The sequence below is a fragment of the Penaeus vannamei genome, chromosome 16, assembly GCF_042767895.1.
Source record: "Penaeus vannamei isolate JL-2024 chromosome 16, ASM4276789v1, whole genome shotgun sequence".
NCBI classification, from domain to species: Eukaryota; Metazoa; Arthropoda; class Malacostraca; order Decapoda; family Penaeidae; genus Penaeus; species Penaeus vannamei.
Window position 1 is genome coordinate 37,410,964 of NC_091564.1, and position 20,000 is coordinate 37,430,963.

At 37.5% G+C, this 20,000-nt stretch overlaps 2 protein-coding genes across 5 annotated transcripts in view; one reads left to right on the top strand and one right to left on the bottom strand.

Moving 5' to 3' along the window:
- Positions 1–9,142, top strand: part of LOC113826361 (caspase-8-like) — an 11,911-nt gene extending 2,769 nt beyond the window's left edge. The window contains exons 1-7 of one of the 2 annotated variants that reach the window (XM_070131447.1): positions 4,416–4,552; positions 4,719–4,792; positions 5,062–5,196; positions 5,362–6,203; positions 6,591–6,778; positions 8,023–8,208; positions 8,548–9,142. In XM_070131447.1, coding sequence (XP_069987548.1) covers positions 4,519–4,552; positions 4,719–4,792; positions 5,062–5,196; positions 5,362–6,203; positions 6,591–6,778; positions 8,023–8,208; positions 8,548–8,777 — 1,689 coding nt within the window. In that variant the 5' untranslated portion in view covers positions 4,416–4,518 and the 3' untranslated portion in view covers positions 8,778–9,142. Of the gene's footprint in view, positions 1–4,415; positions 4,553–4,718; positions 4,793–5,061; positions 5,197–5,361; positions 6,204–6,590; positions 6,779–8,022; positions 8,209–8,547 lie in introns of those variants that run through there. The other variant, XM_070131446.1, reaches the window with a different exon arrangement.
- Positions 9,143–12,721: 3,579 nt separating this feature from the next.
- Positions 12,722–18,863, bottom strand: LOC113826362 (membrane protein BRI3). Of its 3 annotated transcripts, none has more exons than XM_027379235.2 (4): positions 18,705–18,863; positions 15,650–15,747; positions 14,371–14,564; positions 12,722–14,044 (listed from the first exon to the last, which is right to left on the bottom strand). In XM_027379235.2, the coding sequence occupies exons 2-4, from the start codon at positions 15,696–15,698 to the stop codon at positions 13,913–13,915; spliced, it is 375 nt and encodes a 124-aa protein (XP_027235036.2). In that variant the 5' UTR covers positions 15,699–15,747; positions 18,705–18,863; the 3' UTR covers positions 12,722–13,912. The 3 variants fall into 3 exon arrangements, with proteins under 3 accessions (XP_027235036.2, XP_027235037.2, XP_027235038.2); XM_027379236.2 differs by lacking the exon at positions 18,705–18,863 and adding an exon at positions 18,613–18,631; XM_027379237.2 differs by lacking the exon at positions 18,705–18,863 and adding an exon at positions 18,465–18,488.
- Positions 18,864–20,000: the final 1,137 nt, after the last annotated feature.

Consider the following 20,000-nt stretch of genomic DNA (forward strand, 5'->3'; position numbering starts at 1 on the left):
CATACTCACACACATATACATCGATATATGAACAGACAGACAGACAGATAGAAGTATGAATATATATTTTGCACACACACACACATACTCATACACACACATAGACAGATGAATAGATAGACAGACAGATAGAAGTGTGTGTGTATATATTTACACACCATTAATATACTCAAACATACATAGATATATGAATAGACAGACAGATAGAAGTATATATGTATGTATATGTATATATAAACATACATATATGCACACACACACACACAAACACAGACACACACACACACACACACACACACATATATATATATATATATATATATATATATATATATATATATATATATATATATATATATATATATATATATATATACATACACACACACACACATTCTGGTACATAAAAGGATAAGCCTTCGCTGCCAGTACACAGCTTTTTCAACATATAGACTTCCGCAATACTCCTCCTTGCCCTTGCAGTCCCAGCGTAGACCACAGAAGCTCTCCGAGGAGCGGGAGGCCCAAGAGCAGGGCTGTCAAACACGCGACCCGCCACGCTCCTACGTGCGGCCCGCGGCTCATTTGCCCTGTCAGTTTTACATGATTAATTGAGCGGTTCTTCGCCTTTGAAGATTATCACTTACACTCTTATAGATTTTTCTCCATTGTTGTATTGACTGAAATAGCCTCCTATGTTTTAACGATCACCTTATGTTCCTTTTCGTCGCGTCAACTCATGAATATCTATCCCGCGTACTGTATACTAAGGTAAAAAGTGGCACTCTGGGTTAAATGAGTCTCATAGCCCTGTCCTGGAGGTATGGAGTCATGGTACAGCCTATCGGCATGCGACCACGCCCTGGCTTCGTACCAACTGCTGCTGATGTGCCTCCCAAGTGACCTTCTGGCTGTGAATCGAAGAAATGGAGAGGCCATGAAGGAGGGTGAATGCCCTTCCTTCCCATCAAGAAAGGCGGAGTTTGGTCTAATAGGAAGGGCGACCAACAGACTGCATTTGGTGAGCAGGGGAAACCCGCATCGGCCCAGCATGGGATATGTGATGCCATGTGGATATTGGGGTATGCAGTTTGTCTCTTCAAGGATGGGAAAGATGGCAGAGGTTATACCCACCTTAAGTTATTGCCCAAGGACTAATCTCAGACGTTTCATCTGTGGGGACATGGAACAATCATTCTCTGGGTCAGGGTGACTGACTGACACCAATGTCGAGGGAAATAAAATGGCTAATTAAGGTCGTGGCGCCTCCGGGATAATCTGACATGATTATTGAGGGTGGACTCATGAATTACTGATCATGTATCATGTGTCACTTTTTCGCGTTCAGCTACCAACGGCAAGTATGGAGGCGGCAGCTGTTTTGATGCCAGCGCCCGTCTATCTGTACCTGCTGGAGTATTCATCAAGGAATTATACACTGCTCAGCATACCAGGAAATGTGCTCCCTCTTATCTTTCTGAGACATACCAAGAGACCACCTAATGGACTACTGCAATCCGGAATGGCTCCTGACCAATCCACAGGAGTATATCTTTGTGCTTGGAGTCACTGTGGAGTCATGAATTTGCTCATGGGCTGCACGCAACCTCCATCAACCTCAAGACATTCAACCCACTGTGAATCCCTCATAGATCCTGTCATGAATTCTAACGGATTATTGGATTAATGACGAGCCTGTGTACCCTGATACGAAATACCAGGGTATTTGGGGCGTTATGTTTAACCCTTTCCCTGTGAATTCGGGAGCGACACAGGGTTGTGTCTTTGCGCTAATGCTTTTCTAAATTTGCAGAGCAACACTGGGTAATATCTAGGTCAATGCCGTTAACTTTCCTAATGATGTTGCCATCAGCTACGAATTTCTGGAAATATCATTTCTTAGACCATGACCAAGAACCAGGACGTTGGAGGTCTTTAGAAAACCTGTTCAGTCAGTATGTTCTCTGGAATCGGAATCTTGCACATCCTTGTAGTGTACTTCATGACTCTGAGTTGTCAGACCAGAGAATAAATATACAAATTAACCATGAATAACGAACTCCTTTGTAAAAAAATGTTTGTAGATGCTGGTACCAGTTGCATGGGAATCAGACGGTGTGTTTTCCATGTATCAAATTATTGATTCCCAGGCATTCTATTAATCATTTTTAGGGCCCTAATGCTGCCAGTCCTGCAGCATGACATCAATCTTTGGACTCTACCCTGTGTCTTGCGGTCTCGCATTATGGATCATCCATTACAGTTGACAGGTATATGTTTCCTGCCAATAAATGCATCATGAGAGTGGTGTAAAAGTTGTTACTTGCACAGTTCGAGGACCACCATTCAGGCTGCATGGGCACTCAACTCCCTGAGGACAACCCTGCCTTTTATTTCATATAACCTAGAGACAACCCTAGGTAGAGGAGGCCCTTGAGACGACCAAAAAAATTTTGATGCTTGGGGATATTGAACAAATTCAATTTGAGGAAGCACAGATGGGCCGTGGACCTGTCTGGTGGCACATGAAGAGGGACTTTGCTGGCTAGAAATGGTGATTGGATTGGATATATATATATATATATATATATATATATATATATATATATATATATATATATATACATATATATATACATACATACATACATACATACATATATATATATATATATATATATATATATATATATATATATATACATGTATACATACATATATACACACATAATTAAATGTATATACACACACATACACATATATATATATAGAGATAGATATGTGTATGTGCGTGTGTTTACATACGTACACACACACACACACACATACACACACACACACACACACACACACACACACACACACACACATACACACACACACATATATATATATATATATATATATATATATATATATATATATATATATATATATATATTGGTATGCGAGTCCAGATAAATGAAAATGAAGTCAGGTCGGGCCATAGCGAAGGGTCGGGAACTCTATGGGAATGCTGGCAGGCATCAGAAAGCAGAATAAGGATATGGGAAGTAAGGCGATTGTCCACAGGGAAAAAAGTTTGAAACTAAGCACCTTATTTATCATGAACTACTCTACCAGTTAATGGCCAGAAGTTTGCAGTCGAGAGGGGACTATGAATAGATGTCTTCGGTGTAAGAAACTGGAAACTGGTAGACCTGGACTCTGGGAAGTCGTGAGAGAAGTCAAACCATTCCCTGGATAACAGGGAATCGAAAAAATGGCGACGGTGACCATACTTGCGGAGGGATCGATGCAAGAAATCGCTTTCTCAATCCAAATACTGGAGATCCCAGATGAGGAACACGAAGGAACAAAGACGTAGCGATTCATCTGTTAACATTCCACTGTGAATCCGTTTCCAGGACAATGAAAAAGGAGAAATGGTCGGCAGGGGGATGAATCATGGCGTCAATAAAGGGGAGTACGGAAGCCCTTTGAACCGGATAAAGGGAGAAAGAGTTAAGCTTCGTCGTCAGGAAATTCATGAAAAGGGTAGAAACAAGTTGGCCACGAAAGCAGAGAAAGAAGAAACGCCAAAACTCTGGGATAATATGCCTCCCCCGAAGCTGGACTCCACGCAAACCAATCAGCTCTAGGACGCGTCGGTGGGGCCTCGTCTCCCTCTGTCTACGGACGTCTTCATCCGTTTAAATGCTTCCCTTTAATTACTGTGTTCGTTGGTCTTTCACGAAGAGCCTTTCATCCATTCGAGGAGTTTGCCTTTCACTCCACCTGAACTCGTCTCTGCAGGGCGTCTAAGTCTCCTCTGAGGATGATTCTATTCCCGGACCGTCGGTGTTGCCATGGACAACATGAACAACACAGAACAGTTTGACTTTTTTTAACACTTTTTCTCAGTGTGTTTCTGTGTTTCGTCGCATAGGGAGCATGTGCGTGTTGTTTATGTGCCATTATCATTACTCTAATGATAAGATTGATAATGATACCGCAGTTATCAGTAAAGCTAATCGTCTCTGTTCTACTAAAAACGATACATCGTTCACCTTATAACTGCTAGTGTATTCTTTTTACCTGTAAAATATGTAATGCCGTGTTAACATTCTCCTATTTTGACAACATAACTTACATTAATACCCCATAAACCTGTAAATCGCCATAATTCTTTTTTTTTCTTGGAGGAATCAAACACATCCTGTTTTTTTGTTGTCCCCATCGTTATCAATACAAGTTCGAAACAGGCAGCAACAGGAATTTTTACGACGCCCTAACACTTTGTAATCAACCGATAAGACTGGCCTCAGACCCAATCACGGTACACATTCCCACGTTTCTGTCCACATAACGTCTGGTTGATAAGACGAAAAGAAAAAAAAGAGGCGGGGCTTACTAACAATAACCAAAAGACAGAATAACAGTTAACGACTGTTATCACCTCGCTCTATATAAGAAACAAGGGCCATTTACACTATCATTTGGTGGCGTTTGGCGTGTGGTGTGGGGTTGGTGGTCATCATGTCAGTTAATAATCCGACACCTGGGAGTGTGGGTAAATACACACCCTATTTCTTCTTCTCGAGTTACGTGCTTTCCGGCAGGTTAATTCGTTCAAGAAGCCTTCACTGTGATTGGTGAAATTGTTTTTTTTTTTTTTTTTTTTATTGTGGTGATTCATTTGATTTATTTAGGATTTTCATATATTGGATTTTTTTCAGATCAGGGTTTCTTATCAAAAGTGCGAGATGAAGATGTACCGAAAATGCTTTTCCTCTCTGTCAATCCTAACAAGGTAAGTTTTGCCGATCATGCGCATAAACACACACACACACACACACACACACACACACACACACACACACACACACACACACACACACACACACACACACACACACACACACACACACACACACGCACACACATACAACCATATATATACATTAACAAACTAGCAATAAGAGTGAAAAACGACATAACGAAATCAGTAAAATGTTATACTGCAATACTCCTTGTTCTGTTACCGTTTCAAATAACATCATAGTGAAATGGACTTAACAGATTGAAGAGCAAGGCACCACCAGCGCGGCTTCTGGGTATACTGACGGCGTCAGCATTGGCAAGAAAGTCGTGGTGTCAGAGTTCCGCTCTGAAGAAACGTCAGATTCCGTCACACGATTGTTAGAGAAATTTGAGGTAATATCAAGTACTTAAGTTTCATTAATCTGCTTCATAATGCAAAATACAGGAGGACTAGGAATCAGTTTGTTAATACTGAAAGAATGTTTTAACACTTTTTTTTATTTCTTAGCTATTTGTTTTTAACTTATCCTCATTTTCATTTTTTTTTCTTTATTGCAGAAATCACTGAGCGAGAAGAGCATAACCCCAGTCCGTCGGGAACTGCAACTCCGCATCCTCAAACTCAGCAGTGTGGAGCTGAACACCAACACCCTCAGCACCCTGGAGAGCAACTTCTCCGACGAGAACGACCAGCTGAGCAATGACGAGGAAGACATTCTGGAATTCACCGAAATCTTCGAGATGTTCAACTTATCCGCGCCCGAGAACATCAAAGTCAACTTCGGGAATATCATTTCGAGCAAGAAGATCCCGCTGAAGAGAGGCGACATCGGGAACTACAGCAAGAAGACGTTCTTCGTGTACGCGGAGAACAAGATCATGATGAAAATCTGCGACTCCCTCTCTCCTCTGGACGTCTATCGCCTCTACGAGATCATCAGGGAGTCGAAGGACACCGAGAATGATGACAAAGTGAAGGACCTCTTGTCTCAGCAGATCGATCAAAGGGCACTGGAGAAAGTGCGTGGCCTGAAGGACGTCGCTTTTTACTACCTCACGCTCACGATGATGAGGAAACAGCTCCTCAACCGCCTGTACACTCACAGACTCGCTTTCCTCTTCGACCAGCTAAAGGAAATGAAGAGCGGAAAAGACCCCAACATCGACCGCATTCTGGACACCCTCAATCGATACCCTGTGGCTTCTCGACCCCCGGGGCTGTGCATTGTGTTCAACATGTTGCAGAACCGAGAAGGGGCGGCCAAGGACCTCACTAAAGTGAAGGAATTGTTTGAGAAGGAATATAAGTACGATGTCTTCGTGAAAGTTGACCCCACAGCTGAAGAAATAAAGACTATTGTCAGCAAACTGAAGGCAGCAAGGAACAAGTTTTACGACAGGTAATCATAAATTTCTTCTTTCACAATATGCATGGACCATTGAGCTCTAAGACGTTTACTGAAAAAAGAAACAAAAGGTTTAAATGCCACATATCATTTCAGGGCAGGAAATTAATCACGTTATCAGTATAATTGATTTTAAAGTAATTCAAACAATGACAAAAAACAGGTCTAATTGCTACAATTAATCTTAACAAAAGTCAAACATAATTAGTCTTAGTAAAACGAAGCAAAAGTCGATTTACCACAAAATTTACCACATATCAATACAATTAATCTCACCACAAATCAAACACAATAAATCTTCAAAGAAAACGAGACATAGGTCTACATCACACAGCTAATTTAGGGGGAGACCATTCTAAACCTAACGTCACTCATTCCCAGCTTGGTCGTGTGGTTCATGGGTCACGGTGACAAAACTTACCTCACAGTGAAGAATGAACAGCGTATTCACCGGCGCACCGACCTCATCCAACCATTCACGGAAATTGAGTGGTTTAACAAGAAGCCCAAACTTTTCTTCATACAGGCGTGCGCTGTGAAGAAAGACCGAAAGAGGTTCTCGTCAACGTGTGAGTTTTTGAGATTTCTTGCGTTTGTTTGACGTTATTTCTGTCATGTTTTTTTTATGTGATTCAAAATTGTGTCTATTATTTCTTTTCTGGCATTGTTTTTGCAAGAATGTTCCTAATTGGAAAAGGTGGGAAATTTACACGGCCAAGAACAAAAAGAGGTTGATGTCATAAAAGGCCTTTTTGATTAAGAAAAATAAATAAATAAATAAATAGAAAATAAATAAATTTTCAGAAAAAGTCAAAGATTTTTTTCTGTGATTCAACATACTAAGCTGCATGAATCGAAGACTTTTAAGACATATTTCTCCTAGTTTACACAACGAGACAAATAATATTTTTGTATTTTGGTGCTTTCATAATTCCTATATTGGGCATTCTAGCACAAAGATGTATGATTTAGTAGTGACTTTGGAAACAATTGCCAGTGTGGATTAAAAAAGGTTTGGTGTTAGGTCAATCTCATTTCTTTTTCTTCTTTTTTATTGAACAATTCCAGTTAGCAGTGCTAGAAATATTTCCTGAATAAAGCCAGATTAATGAAGATGAATAAAATTTTCCTATGATGTAAGCCCTCTGTGATAGGACTAAAATAAACAAAAAACAAAAAAATACCTCGCCCCCCCCCCCCGTCTCTCTCTCTCTCTCTCTCTCTCTCTCTCTCTCTCTCTCTCTCTCTCTCTCTCTCTCTCTCTCTCTCTCTCTCTCTCTGTATCTCCCCCCCCTCTCCCTCTCTCTTTGTTCTTCTCTTTTCTCTTGCTTCTGATATTCTTCCTCTTCCTTCCCCTCCCATCCATCCATCCCCCTTTACCCTCCTGCATTCTCGCAACCACTCTTTTACCCTCCAAAACCCCTCTTCCCCCCACCCCTCCTCCCTCCTTCCCCTTCCTTCCCCCCACCCCTCCTTCCTCCTCCTTCCCCCCCACCCCTCCTTCCTCCTCCTTCCCCCCCACCCCTCCTTCCTCCTCCTTCCCCCGCACCCCTCCTTCCTCCTCCTTCCCCCCCACCCCTCCTTCCTCCTCCTTCCCCCCCACCCCTCCTTCCTCCTCCTTCCCCCCCACCCCTCCTTCCTCCTCCTTCCCCCCCCATCCCTCCTTCTTCTTCCTTCCCCCCATCCCTCCCTCGCCCACTCCTCCTTCCTCCTCCTTTCCCCCCACCCCACCTTCCTCCTATCCCCCCCTCCTCCTTCCTCCTATCCCCCCACTCCTCCTTCCTCCTCTAACCCTCCAAAACCTCCTTCACAGCGCAGCCCAAAGAACTGCAAGGTCTCCAGGCATCCACGGACTCCATCGGTTGGCGTGCCCCGGCCAGTAGCGAGTGGCAGGATAAGTACGCGAGCTACACCGACGTCTCACAAGTGAACTCCTTCGCTGACACGCTCATCTCCTATGCGACTATGTGGTACCAGTACGCTTCCAGAGGCGAGGAAGGTAATGTGTATATATATATATGACTGTTCTGGGGGTTGTCGTGTGTGTGATGTGCTCAGGTGGAATGGGAAGTGGCATGTTTTTGTGTGTATTTGTGGTATTCCAAATTGACTGATACTCTTAGACCAATTAAATAAGTAGTTACGCACATGTACACCCACACACTTGCTCACACACACACACACACACGTACACACATATGCACCCATCCACACACTTGCTCACACTCACACAGGCATGCATACGCATCTACAAAAATTCCTCCCCAGTCACAATAATAAGCAACTACTACATTTAATTAAAGCAAGCAAAAATCATTCATTAATCTTTTTTCCCTAGGTTCACTCTATGTTGACACACTGGTGGACCAGCTGAGGCAATACGGATGCAGGGAGAGTGTAGAAAATGTTCTTCGTCGTGTTCATTACAACGTGAACACAGTGGCTCTCTTGCACAGTGAACATGGCCAGGACATTACGTGGAAGCAGGCACCATACTTTGAATCCTCACTACAAAAGGCTTTCATATTCCCTAAGCCTGAAAAACCAGCGGCTGGCGTGGGTCAATAAATTGGAGGGATTTATAACGATACAGAACAGATATATATATAAGCACACTTAGAGTTATAACCTCCCACGAACATATATATAACCATGCACTATGCAACCATAAAGATGTATGTATACTTCTACAAACTTAGTTGAGGGAGGGAAGGGGCAAAGGTCTTAAGAAATGTGTTGCCTAGATTTAAGTACCTTACATTGTTACTTTTTTATATATTATCATTCATTCCATGACAGGCTGTAAAAGTTTCTTCATTAAAATTACATGTTATTCTAGTCGTCATAAGTATACTCAAAAGCTTTTTAAATTTCATTTAGAATTATCATAAATATACATGTGTTTTTGTTAAATGATTAAAATGATTAAATTGTTTTTTGTTTTTTTTATTCTTGTGTAACATTGATAACATAATTTACATATGATGTGACTTTTTAACTTTGAAGAAACCACATGGTCATAAAATGTTAACACCATTGTTAACACCATTGGAATCGGAGAAAATCTTTTGGCTAAAAACACTTCACCTTCCATCTTTTTCTTGAGTAACTACTATATAAAAGATATCAACTACATACATTTAGTCTATATTGACGACCATCGAAAATTCAATGGAAAACTCTCTACTGATCTAAATGTGTAATAGTTAAACATCATATGCAAACAAGTGATTGGGAAAAGTGTAGATATCTAAAATACTGCACATAATTAATTACTGAACTGAAAACAGTGAAAATATGTAGGTCGGATACGAAGAAAAAGGTGTCATAATGAACAATACTCATTCAGAGACACATGTAAAATCAAATAATCATAGGACCAATCAAATAATTTTTCATTTGAAGACTTATTTTTTCGGTCTAGCTGGGGTTACATATATTGCTGATATTAGTATTCCACATGTTAAAATATGTTCATGAAATAAGAAGGGAAGCATTCATATATAGAAAGACAAGGTTTCTACGTCTCCTGTTCAGTACAAACTATTCTGATGAAATTACAATGTTTTTGTATTTGGCTGTCAATAAGTATAAGCATCTACTGGAGTCCTGGAGTGGGAATGGCCACCAAACCACATCGGCTTCTGGCTCAGTGGCTTCTTTAGAACATACATCCTATATTCACTTGGATACGGGACCTCAATTTGCTTTTGATTTCAATAATGAAGCAAGGAGATTCTTGAAATACGAAGTCCTAAGACTTTTACTCTGACCTTCAGACATTTTACAACTATATGGTATATGTTCTCCTCTAGTATATCTCGGTGAAATTACAGATACGCTCTTATTTACTAATATGCTTTCTAGTGGTCTAGTAATGTACACCTAACTGGAAAATCATGTGTACAAGTTAAACATTTAGTTTCCAACATTTTTCTTTTTCTGATGCAAATGAAGTGCCTATAAACTGTATGTGCAGTTTCCAACTATTACTTCTGTTTCTGTAAGTGTTGGTTTCTCTATTCCATTTTCTCTTGTTCAACTAAACAAAACAGTGATGAAGACTTCAGCTGTAATATCATATCTTTTGTATCTACTTACAATAAGGATATGAGAACATATTAAAGGTTTTTGCAAAGTTCAGTTAAATATGTAAAATTGTACCACTATACATACACTAATATTGTAATCATCCCTGTAAGTTAGAATCATCCCTGTAAGTTAGTTAACGCCAAAGGGTGAGGGTCTACTAATAACTACTATTACAGATAACTACGAATGGGACTCTCTTGTTTATAATTATGTCCTACTGTCAGTCTCTGGTTGGGCACTGCTAAAACTCCACATTAAGCATCCACAACAAAACTGGTAATGTAGGCTACAGTGGAAAACTAGATAGTTTAAATGAATATCACACACTTCATTATTTTATTATGAAAGTCAGATGGTATATTTCATCCTTCTTTTGGATTGTAGATAAAATCATTATCCCTTAGCAACAAAACAACAGGTATTTCAGTCTTAACCCTTTCTGTTACTAAATTTCTGACTACGTATTTATCACATGCAAAAAAAGGGAGCAATAAAAATTATAAACAGAAACATTGGTGTAAATAAAATAATCAATATTGACTACACAATATCATCCCTAGAGAATCTAAACCCATTATAAAATGTTAGTTTTCATGTGTGAAAATGCCATCTTTCTCTACAAACTCTCTTGAAGTGCAACTGAAATGGTTGCAAAGATAAATGTGCTCAATCTCAACTGTGGAATATTCAATTTGTAATGCACAAATACAGTGGCTTTTCATTTTCTGAATGAAAACTGAAGTAATTTTAGTGAACAATGGCTTAAAACACCGAACCGAATGTGTAAACTACGACAATAATCCTTCGGTAACAAAGCCAACTTTGGCAAGTGCCTGATATAATTAGGAAAAGAAAAGAAATATTAATTCACATATAACTAATTTCCCGCAAATACTGCTCATTATGTATGAAGTACATAAAAAGAGCTATCATGTTTTGTCACCTGGCAACCAGCAAAACATTTAAAACTATGCAAAGAATAGTTACTACACCCATACTAAATTGCAAACTCTATATGATAATAATTACTACTTAGCTGAGGTTTAGAGATGACTGATGTTAGCAATATAAGCTTGCAATGTCAATCCTCTGCACCCTAAAAAAACACAAAATGCATAAAAATACAGGCATACATAGATACTTACTTGTACAGTTATCTACATGACTGTATGTATATGTACATATCACTACCTATAATTAGTTATGCATGCTGACATCATTTACCTCTACATGTGAACTTACAGAAATGAGTTTCTGTACTGCCTTTGGGACACCCACTCACCATGGAGCACAATTACAGTTTGTAGTTTTGATTTATATTGGGTTCCTAGTTGTTGTTTGGAGTCATGTTATACAGTATATTGCCTTATCTTATCAAAATTACCATCCTTATGAAAAGAGGCCTGATTATTAGTAATGAGTAACAATCTTCACTTTGATTATTTATTATATCCCACTTTTATTATATGAGGCAAGTGTAAAAAAAATAAGTAAATAAAAAATAAATAAACAAATAAAATAATAATAATAATCATCATAAACCAATGATAAGAATAACAATAACAATAATAATAATAATAATTAATAAAAATAAAATAAATAAATCATCAACATTATTTGAATTTTGAAAAAACTTGCTCTACATTAATCACAAATAACATATCACTTATTCATGAACATATTAGAGTAGAGCCGCACATTTGGCTACCAAAAATCGAAGATGTAGAGGATTTCAGAGAAAAGGAAGCCTCCTGTATCACTTCCGTCCAGCCTGTGTTGAGAAATGATCAATTGCGAAAGAATATGGGATGGGGGATAAGCCGGACAATTTATTAACGAGAACAAGATGGACATAGGAAAAGATAAAAGATTAAATGAAAAAGCATGAGTATTGCAAGAAAAACAAGTTAACAAGGTATGCAATGCGAGATACGAGCAAAAGGTGACCAAAAAGCGGTACTTGAATTTGCATTGTCAGTGATTGCCTTCCCTCTCATTACTGTTAAATAAAGGACCAAGCTTTCCATTTTCTCCCTTTCGTTTCATATCAAGATCTCTGAGAATGATCTTTAGCATCGAGCAAACAAAAAATTATGAGGAGACTAAAACTAAAACTAATATAAGTTTTCAAAATTGTTTAATTATTTACACTAGACGAGCTTTTTCAGTATCAATTATTTGCCAAGTACAAGGCTTTACTGAATCATAATCTTGCCATTTAGTAGGCTGGCTTACAAAATCCTTTCTGCAATCCTTCACCAAGTATACAAACAACTGTTCTAGAACTCAAATAAGTTTTCTAACAAGAGCAGTAGGGAGAGGTCTTTAATCATTCATCTAATTTCTTTTTTTGCTTAAACTGTATTAATACATAAATACAAAGTATGATTAAGCTATACGCTGGGAAAGTGAAAACCACATAACAGTTGTCTTTTATTTCCTTAAAAAAACATGCAACACTATAGAGAAATCAACAGAGTATATAAATGCCTTGTTATTTTCCGGATCAAGACATTATTTGGACCGAGCAAAGTCTACAACCCCCCAAAATAGGAATAAGTACTTACACGTCTAACTCTCACAGGAATCAGGGTACAGATATGCTTGAATCAAAAATAAAGGAACCTATTAGCAGTCCTGAAGACTTCCTGAATCACAGCGAAGAAATAAGAAGTTGGCTGTTTTACGAAACTCCAACAACAAAGTCTTCCTTTGCTTTTGATGCATCAAAAACAAGAAGTTCAAAAATCTTTCTCAGTAACCAAAACAATACAAAAGTCTGTTCAGGACTATCATCTCAGATCAAAAGAATTCACATCATACCCTTATCTTAAAATCATAATTTTCGAGGTTATGTAACCAGTCCTTTAACTTTAGGATTAAATTCAGGAAACTGTATAAAATTGAGGAATAAATTGTACTTTTAATACCAATATTCAAGACCTAATTTTATCTCATTTGGACGTTTCTTCCTTACAGTTCATCATGAGAATCTATCATATATATATATATATATATATTCATAAACCTTTATATCATACCTATATATTTTCATTATACATACAATCATTTTATATATATATATATATATATATATATATATATATATATATATATATATATATATATATATATATATATAATTTTAACTATGCTCAATTATAACAGAATACAGAAAACAAGACTATATTTTCTTGCATTGCTACAACAAGAGGGGCAGACACTGGTGGGAGAGGGCTGTCCCCTCCCCGTCTCAGATAATGCTAAGTATAAGTTGTAGTTAATTAAAAAGTTACATGAAAGAATTAAGATAAAAAAGATCTAGATGCACATTTTAAGATGAAAAAAAGATCTAGATGCACATCCAAAAGTGGATGGTCACCAAAATATTTCACGGAGGCCAAACTTCCATATCCTCTTCATCTCGCAATATCTCGCCAAGTGTCTGCCCCTGATAATGAAGAACATGGCTGCAAGCACCACTACAAAGCGATACAACCTTGCCCAATTAGGTGAGAAACTCTTGTGTAAATGTTGTGCTTCCCACTCTATGCTTTCCCAAGAACAAGAAAAACAAATAAGAAAAGGCGTGTTGGCAAACTTTTCAAATACTAAGAGAAGCATGCTCCACAGTTGCTGCACCGTCGTTCCCTCATGGCTAGGCAGCACAGGATGCCGATGGGGAAGAACCAGAAAGCACAGCACAGACCAGCTAGAGTGAAGTCTTCACTGAGCACCCCCACCTGAAATGGAGACATCTCTTTGATATTGTGTACTTTTTTGTATCAATATATATTCTTTTTGTCAATTTACTTTTCTTCTGTACTTATCATTATTATGTAAAAATTATTACTATCATCTCAAAAATATATCTAATGATTATCATATATATCGACAATCACAAGTACAGGCCAATACAACGTAAGAAAATTTGCATGTGTCCCTACATATATCCTGAAATAAGAATAGTCCAACCTAAATAATACATGTTATCAGTCATTTATCTTACTAACAATATTAAAAACCAAAATTCACTGAGCATCTGAACTAAACAAGATTCCACACTAACCCTACAAGCTGGGCATCCTCCAACGACAATAACATCTGCTCCCTGCACCGGCTGGACCACTACAGGTATGCTTCCATAACTTGGCTGTTGAGTGGTGATGATGGTTGTGCTAGCACCTGGGGTAGCACCAATGAATCCAATCTGCGTTGGCGGTGGTGGGGGTGGCATAGGCTGGTATGGAGGAGGAGGACCCGCTGGAAGGCAGAGTCATCTTGTTAAAAAAGTTAGATTCCTATCAAAATTATTTATGTAATCAGGGCACCTAGATGGATTAAGGTGTATGTATTTTTCTCCCATCTCACCTCAGTAGCACAATGGCATTGTGAAATAATACAAGTGTACTGGCTACTACAATGAGCTATCTCAAGGTTGCCAACCAAAAAATACAAATGAGAAGATATCCCCCCCTTTGTCTTTGCTTCTGAACAAGCTAATTATCGTTTTTCATTGAAGCATAGAACAATAATGATTTAGGCTAAATTTGGAAAGCTGTAGTGTCCCTGGAGCCATAAATCTCCATGGAGAACATACACTAGTCTCCATTGTTGTTATGTATAAATACGAACCACAATTTGGGCCCATTGTTCATCATCATTGGGTTAAGTAGTAAATTTTATAACAAGAGATCAATTACTATCATATTTCAAATTTCCTTCCTTAAAATATTCAACAGTAAAACTATAGTAAACCTCTTGTTAATGCTAGATTATTTAAAGTCAATGAATTCTGATATGGTAGTAGTTATTCAGCACAGGATCTATGTCTTCCCTAGTTAGAACCTAAAAAAAATGCGCTTGATTTGTATGACATCTATTATTGAGAAACCTTTCATACAGAAAGTTAAAGTAAAGAAGAAAAGTACTAAGCTTAAAACTATTGTCACAGCTAGACTCGCTTCTTATCAGCAGCTATTCACTATCTTTTTTTTTTTTATAAACTTTTACGAGTATGTGAAAAGTTTTGGCACACGTTAAAGGTGCACTGAAGAAGAAACTCACCTTGTTTCAAATTTACACATGCTATGGAAAAGCTTTATCCAATCTAAGATCTTTGCTTAAAGTGCCGCACTTACTGATTTGCCAATCACCAAGCATTCAAAACAATTAAATACTGCTTGACCTAATATCTGTACAATTCAGGAGTGTAATGGTCTAAAAATGCAACAATTTTCTATAGCTTTAACCATTTGTATTTAATTTCAACATAAAAAGATCAACGTTTACAATTACTTTTGTAATGGCAGATAAATAAGCTAAAAATAAAGCTTTGAGAATCTTACGTGGGGGAGGTCCCATCGCAGGGTTATAAGGTGGTGGCTTTTGGTTCATGTTTGTCTCTCACTGACTCTGTAGAACACCAGATTCAAAGGTCACTAGTCTGGAAAAAAAGAGAAAAATGAAACTGAATGTCAAAAATGCATATCATATTGACATGTGTCTTCATAACCAGTAAAATCTAAACCAGGTACGACGTTTACAAATAATCACTTATTTCATGCAAACTACTTTAATTTTCTATTCTATATGTACATGTATACCAACTTAACTAACTATAGTTAATTATTTACAGTCACACTGGTAACACCATACAACTAAAATGATTACAACTAAAACATTCATTGTACCACTTTTCATTCACTTCTTTTATAGCTAGTCTATATAGAGTATGTTCTATGATAAGCTAATGAGAGATTTCTAAACATCTTAACGGAAAACAAAAAATCAGTGAATGGCAATCATTAAAAAAATAATTAGAGGCATTATTTTGTTGTCTAAACTTCCTTTTATGTGCATGATTTTTAAAATCCTTATCATTAGTTGAAAGTCACTATAATCTGTATTCAGACACAAATATCCAACTTGTATTGTGTAAGTGAAAATTTAAAATAAGGATTAAAGATATTAAGGTTATAAAAGACAACTCTTGCAATACTTGACTTAAGTATGCACCTAAACAGTAACTGAAAGGTAAAACTTCAATACTTTCACCTGACAAATATGTCATTTACATAATCCATTGTATTTGATCAACATAGTATAGATTCTAGGAAACTAACAAAAAGAAATGAAGAAAGACTCAAATAATATGTATATATACCTTACTACCAAACAGACTCTGTTACCAGGGATTATATAACAAATATCAATTTAAATCACAAAACTCTGAAGTATTGCAAGATGCAGATGTACTCATATGCAATTTGATGCTCCTCTGCTATGAGTTGCGTTAATACTATTTTGCATTCTGATGACAAGGTACAAGCTAGTCCACATTGGACCCAAGTGACAGGGCCATCAGACCCTGAAAAAATTTGGCCAAGGACTGGGTGATATGGATATGCAGTCATGAAAAAGTTTGGCTCAGGGACAGGGTGACATGTGACTTGCCACAACTACGCAAAAATCTTGGAGGCAGATAAGACACACTGGGCATTTAGGAAGTGGTTCTTGTATCATTTCCATCTTAAACGAGTGCCGAATGTACCATCCCCGAGCCATGATAGGAAGAGTGCCAACTCCAGACAGGACACTTTTCATGCTCAATATCCAATTCCTACCCACCACTTGTTCATATGAGTTAGGGCTTATAAGCTACACAGCCAGGAGTCACCAATTAAGTAAGCCTAAGGTCAGGATTTTGGGTCGCATGCAGGCAGTGAGACAACCAGATCCAATGGGTTAATTTTCCTTACAAATAGATATCTCAGCAAGAGGTAACAGACCAAGTAAGATTTTGATTTCTAATTCTTGATGCTATTAGTATTGGTGATATAATAATACCAATGTCAATAATAATAATAATAATAATAATAATAATAATAATAATAATAATGATGATAATGAAAATAATGATAATAATTATAATAATGACAACGATAATGATAATAATAATAATATCAACAATAATAACAATGACATTCATAGCACAGAAAAAAAAAAAAAAAAAAAAAAATGAAAATTAAAGGAATCAGTCGCTAATTATGTGAAGTAAAAATCACACTGAGAGTGTCACTCTCCCTAGGACTTGTAAGAAAACAACTTGTCAAGGCCCTCAACCTCAGCCTCTTCATAGGATCAGTTTCAGGGAGTGATGAAAGCAAAATCCGGCAGACCACCTGTCTAAAGTACCGGCAGTCCGAGATGTGCTGGCAGAATAGAAATAGGAAGGTGGCTTTGGTATGTCTTGTGGGTGCAGCGTTACATTTTTTTTCTTTTTCACTAGTAAATGAATTTGATTTGTTTTTGTCTTCCTGTAAATCTACAATACTTCTATCACAAGAAAGGCAGAGAACATAATGAACTAATATTATACAGTAATTTCTGTCACATAAAACATTGACAAAGCCTACTAGACAAGTCATGATATGGTAAACACTGCAAACTTAAGAAAACACAAAACGATCTCCAGTATTTCAAGTGAATGAAAAAGACCACAATTGGCTGTGACACGTCATCCACTTACTCTGATATAAAACCTCTCAGGAGTGCCACACATTTAGCGTTAATGCCTATCCTGGAGGGTCTAGTTCGCAGATCTATCCCCATCTTTGATTGGTTAAGATTACCGCATTAATTAAACTTAAGAACATATGTATTACTATAGATTAATATGCCAAAGGTTATCAGCATAATTACTCTATGATTAGAGCTTAAATATTACCATGATAAAATCAATCACAGTGAAATATCCATAACAGACCAGGATGTTCATAGGCCTATATTACTAATTACTTAGGAAAGTACGGAAGTCCACAAAATATTATCCACATATTCAAACTAGTCACATTTATACAACTCATTTCTTTCTAGAAGTCAGGTATTTCTACATCCCTTCATGAGGGTTTGGTATTTCTACATGTATTATGGGAATTTGGGTATTTCAACATAGAACTTTTTTCAAGAAGGTCAAGAAACTGCATGGTAAAATTCTGACAAGATGGGAGTTCCAACAAGATTGTCAATTGACGACACTTATTACCTGTACTGAATAATTCTACAGACAACATATTGCATTAAAATATTTACCAATATAACAACACAAACCACAGGATCCCCAAAAGAACGGAAACAATTATTTACAAACCACATAAATACCTTAGAAATACCCATGAACAATGAACGGAATACAAGTAAACCACACCAGTATGAACACAATACCTACTAACCATCACGTGCCACGCATTCCAATACCTACAAAAGGCATGACAATCTAACACAACAAGAAAACATTATCAAGACAAACCTTCAATATGTTACAAAATCCCTCCAAATCACGTTACACCTCTCTATTCAATCCACACACTTATAAAGCATGTCCATTCATAAAACCCTTACTATCTATCAGCTTCTGTTTCCCGTTGACACTGCTTCTCTCACTCTCTCTCTAGACTTTAATCTCGTGAATGTGAGGAGTCGCGTTCTGTCGCCATCATATGATCATGACAGGATGGCTTCGCGGAGGGCAAGGAAGCGACACTTTCAGTGGTAAGGGATAACGCGGGTTTGTAGTTTGGATTTTCGTCAACAGATGGCGTGGTGTGAAGGTAGGTTATGTTTACGTGTTTAGTTATTTACTAATTCATCTATTTATATATTCTGAGTTGTATTGATTTTCCTTTTGGCAATGGTGCAATTGATAATAATGATTATCATAATGATGGTAATGAATAACATTATTCTAGCACAGAAACAAAGACCATATTTCTACTGCCGATCTTGCTTACACGCACACACACAATTATATAACGCATGTACGCATGTCTATTGCTTTACCTGTTTATTCGTCTCTTCCTGTCACACTAAACATACCAATATCGTACTTCTTTCCCCTTCCGCAAGAGCTAAGTATTACAAGCACTTTCATTTTAATCATCGTAGACCAGTGTGCAATACGACAAGCAGACTTCCTGCAGTGTGCCAAGGAACAGCCTCACTCCAGCATTTCTCTTCCGAAAAGGAGTCAATACATCTTGGTTGTCTGTTTTACGACCTAAGCTTACCTTTCATCACAATGTAGGGACCATCTCTCGGGCACCAATTAAAAGTTAAAAAGAAATGTCCAGAAGCGCTCTAAAATAAACGACAATTTCTAAATTGGCACCTCAACCGGAAGGTCGCCACAAGATACGGAGAAGTTTCCGTTCTTTCTACGCTGATTCATCAGCTGACACAAATGTACACAAAAGCAGTCTTCGTAGAGTTTACAATTAGGAAATATATTTTTCATTTACAAAACGATGACAAAGTACATTTCTTATGTTTTGGTTTATAAGCATAAGATAATTATTATATATGCGAAGCACAATTAATCTGTCACGAATAGCGATTTATCATTATTAAAAAATGTTACAAGGAAAGTTGTAACTTTGTTCAAGAAATAAAACCCAAAATCTTAATAATAAATTGAACATCTACTTTGTTGTACAATCACCATATTACTATTAATTTAGTTGAAATCACATTAAAACAGCATGTACTTGTTGGTACTAATTAAACTACAAAGGGACATGTATGATTGCACAACCATATGCAAGGATCGGGTTTCATGTAAACGACACTGGGAACAATGATTTTGCAGACGCACGCACGCACACACACACACACACACACACACACACACACACACACACA

Excerpts from the sequence above, each read along its gene's own strand:
- LOC113826362 (XM_027379235.2), bottom strand. The coding sequence starts at position 15,698 with ATGAACCAAAAGCCACCACCTTATAACCCTGCGATGGGACCTCCCCCA. Across the intron at positions 14,565-15,649 it reads TGCGATGGGACCTCCCCCAC|CGGGTCCTCCTCCTCCATAC; the intron begins GTAAGATTCTCA and ends TCTGCCTTCCAG. Across the intron at positions 14,045-14,370 it reads GAGGATGCCCAGCTTGTAGG|GTGGGGGTGCTCAGTGAAGA; the intron begins GTTAGTGTGGAA and ends TCTCCATTTCAG.